The 4,012-nt window shown below is 42.7% G+C and overlaps 1 protein-coding gene across 1 annotated transcript; it reads right to left on the bottom strand.

Moving 5' to 3' along the window:
• Nucleotides 1-919: 919 nt before the first annotated feature.
• Nucleotides 920-1,674, bottom strand: LOC103705114 (uncharacterized). The gene has a single exon (XM_008788728.6). It carries the CDS (start codon nt 1,615-1,617, stop codon nt 1,150-1,152), a length of 468 nt encoding a protein of 155 aa, XP_008786950.1. The 5' UTR covers nt 1,618-1,674; the 3' UTR covers nt 920-1,149.
• Between the last annotated feature and the right edge of the window lie 2,338 nt (nt 1,675-4,012).

The following is a 4,012-nucleotide window of genomic DNA, read 5'->3' as shown; positions in this document are numbered from 1 at the left end:
GGGTTAAATTGATGGGAGAGAAAGGCAACGGGTTGCTGGTTCCTTTACAAAAGCACCTACAATTTCTCGAAGAGAACACTGCAGGCCTATAACTCACGCAATGACATCTGAATTCAGATGCAAAAAACCTGAATTACCGAAACAGAGAGTTCTGTTTCAAAAAGAATTCTAAAATATTATAGTCGATGAATGTCAGCCGTCAATGTAACAAATAATCAGATAGAATTGTAAACAGAGAGTTCTGTAAACAAAATTGAGGATAGCTTAGAGCTGCAAAACTGCAGAAGCTAGAGAGTTCTGAAACATAAACATTGGAACCTGGTACAGAAACAAAGGAGCCTTATCAATCTTCTACAGGGCTTTGAGCAGGACGTGTAGATGCGGGAGCCAGTGACGGAGACGCAACAAAGACCCACGGCGAGTGAGTTCCTCGTGCGCAGCAATTGCCGTTCGATGGCCGGGGATCCCATGGAGAGAGCAGGGGAGAAAACATAGGAAAGGAAACAAAATAAGGGAGATTGGAGGAAGATCCCACGGTGATTCCACGGAGAGGAAGAGACTGAGAGGTTTCTTTTCTTTTGTGGGAAGGATAAAAAAGAAACAGATATGCATAGAGTCCGGAAGAAAAGATGCGCGAGGGGCATCGAGGAGCAGCGCAATATATTTCTGAAAAAGAAAAATAACTTTCCGCAAACATAATATTCAGCTTAGGGGATTGCATCGACAGGAAGCATGAGATGATCGGCTTTACGTAAACCAGGTTTTGAAGGATTTTCAACAAAATTTAGAATTACTATGGAATTATAATCAACCACTTAAAATTTTGCTTTAAGATCAGAATCATTTTTGACGAGTGCAAGCCCCAAACATGCACTTAATTCTACTGAAGGTGAGAAAATGACTTTGCACCAAACAATAATTGAGACAAGGCATCCTGAACCTTTCACTCATCCGAACATCCCAAGGTAGCAAAAGTAGCAAACACTGAGAAGCCATGTGGAAAGGAAGACTCTTCACCATCACCACCACAATTTAACAGGTCTAATTAACTTTTATTGGCACCTAAAGGACATCTGCTCAAACCAAAGGTGATAACAAACTCATAACACAACGGCAAAGAGTAGCTGCGTGGTATGATTAATCATCCATCTAAGAAGGGTGGACCTTCGAAGTGGCAAACGCCGATTTCATGGTGGCCGTGGCTGAGGAAAGGGCCGCGTCCAAGTACTTCTCGGAGGAGCCAACCGCTGCGGCCCCAAGGGACTGCCCCATCTTCCGTGCAGCGTCCGCGGAATGGACAAGGCTCGAGAGCTCTTCCTTCGAAGACTTCTCGGCTGCGTCGTAGGACTGCCGGAATTCGGCCATGGCGGCCTCCATAATGGAATCGAGGTAGTCCTCGGCTTCCTTCAACGAATTCATCGCATCTTGGGCCTCCTTCTGGTGCTCGGCCTCGACGGATGACCAGGACGCATAGGCCTCTTGCTCGAAGAGATCCAGAATTTCCTCGATTCTTGCAGGATCGAAGTTCTCGTCCTCGAGGGCTTGGTTAGCAAGGAAGGAGAACTGGGAGAAGAGTGCTTCCATCTCCGCTTCGCTTTCCCTTTCTTGGGGGGTCATACCCTGCAATTATTGTACTTGTAAAGAGTGAACCATGGTGGGAGAATACGTTGCACCTTATCTGTGCAAAAGCATTTGCTTAGTTTCTGGACTAAATTAAGACCCGATCAGACCCAAACAACCCACATAAAAAATATTAAAATGTTTTTATAAATAATATTTTTTTAGAGAGTGTGCTAGTTTCAACCTGTAATATCATAAATGCTGGTTCCAACCAGTGATGTAAGGAAGTTGGTGGTTACCGTTTATTATACATAATATAATAAATACATAGTAGGGCAAGTACAGGTACATTAGAACCATTTGTTACTATTTATTATTATTATTATTTTTTTTTAAAGTATCCTGTTTGATCCTGCTGGGAGATTTTTTTCATTATGGCTTATTCTTCTCCCCTCTTCTCTATTTCTAACCTTTTCCAACTCTCCACCCAGCGAGAAGGAAGCCGAGAGCAAGAGAAAAATAGAGCTTGCGTCGCCTCTTCCGCCAACTCTTCTCTCTACTCTTCCTCTACTGCTTCCCCCTTGCCAGCACCACCGACATCCCCCTGGGCTCCACTATCACCCCCTCCAACTCCTCCTCCTGGACCTCTGAGAACCGGACCTTCTTCCTCGGCTTCGTCTCCGACCTCAAGAACCCCTCCTCTTCCTTGCGGCCATCACCTTCTCCGCTGCCATCTGCATCTGGACCGCTGTCGGCACCGACATTGCCCCCGCCGCGGTCAACTCCATCGCCTCACTCCAGCCCCGCTCTGATGGCGACCTCTGCCTAACTAACGGCTCTGTCTCCATTGTCTGGTAGTCCAACACCTCCTGCAAGGGCGTCACAACTGCTTCCCTCAGTGAGATCGGCAACCTCGTCCTCAAGAACGGTGGTGGCTCCGCTGTCTAGCAAAGCTTTGATAACCCCACAAACCCCATCGTCCATACTCAAAATTTTACGGTTAAGTAAATAAGTGTCGTTGAACGTCCGATTAGGGGGAGCGGAGCAGGAAAGAGAAGCGATAGAATAGACGTTGGGTCCAAAATAAGTGCTACATGGACCCGACCCGACCCAAATGACATATTGGGTTTGTTGTTGATCTAACCCTATCCGACTCGATTTTTCATTGGGTTGGGTCTGAGTTCAAAATTAGAATCCAAACAAAAAATTGGGTTGGGTCGGGGTCACTCAGAACCCGGTCCGACCCGACCTATTTGCACCAAAAATCAGGTCGGTCTGAGTTCAAAATTAGAATCCAAACAAGAAATTGGGTCGGGTCAGGGTCACTCAGAGCCCGGTCCGACCCGACCCATTTGCACCTCTAGTCATATGATACGGCCACATATCTAATAGGGCATAACCCTATAAATTATAAAAGGTTTGATAATGTGAGCCAACAAAGATAAAATATTAATATGGATAAAATATTTTTATTAATTACCGATAATTAGAATTATCCAAAGTACAAGTTCAGACACACCTAGTATTAGTTACAAAAATCTAACTAACATTCTCTTGAAGCTAGGCATCTTCACTAAAATAGTAGTTCTATTATATATATCATATAAAACTAGAATAGCAGTTCCATTCAATAGTACCATTCAACAATAATTTTAGCCTGGTTAGTGTCATTATCTATTTAGTATATATCAGATCCGATAGTGTTATCTTTCTAGTATTGGACTAGGTATGACCATACTTTAACCTATGGCAAACTAAATCATACACCTGCTTTCATCCGTGGCTAGCAACCATAATACGTACCATACCTCAATCAACAGTTGACACACTACAGATACCAGGTTCCACTTATGGCCAACAAATCTCGATGCCCCCTCTCCCTGATCTTATAATTATACAAAATTCGATAGACTTATAAGTTACTCATATAATTAAGTATAATTTATTATCATAAATTGGCCTTTCAGTGTGGACTACTCATAGCCACACTCCAGCCGTAAACTAAATATACTACTGTACCTTGGCCCATGGCTAGCACACCACACATATCATGCTCCATGTGTGGACCACTTTAGATACGCACTTTCACCCCAATCTTATAACAATGCAAATTGTGATTTTCTTATAAGTTATTATACATGATGTACCACTATCAGTAAGTATAGTTCATTATCATGATTTGACCTCCAGGCATTGAACTAATCATAGCCATGCTCCAGCCAAACACAATATTGCATCTCAATTGAAGGTTGAAACACCATGCACACCCTATTTCATGCATGGTCATCTAGTCTAGATGCCGCGCATTCCCTATCTTACAATTATGCCAAAATTGTGATTTACTTTAAATTATTTATACATGTCATGATTACTATAATTAAGCAAAATTTAATGTATTTCATCCGGTATCAATATCATCAACACTTGATATATAAACCAATATATATAAAAT

Source organism: Phoenix dactylifera, chromosome 7 (assembly GCF_051530095.1).
Source record: "Phoenix dactylifera cultivar Ajwa chromosome 7, Ajwa_hap1_PhDact_Kaust_v1.1, whole genome shotgun sequence".
Classification (NCBI taxonomy): domain Eukaryota; kingdom Viridiplantae; phylum Streptophyta; class Magnoliopsida; order Arecales; family Arecaceae; genus Phoenix; species Phoenix dactylifera.
Note: the sequence above shows the minus strand (reverse complement) of the source record. Positions and strands in the feature narration are given on the sequence as shown.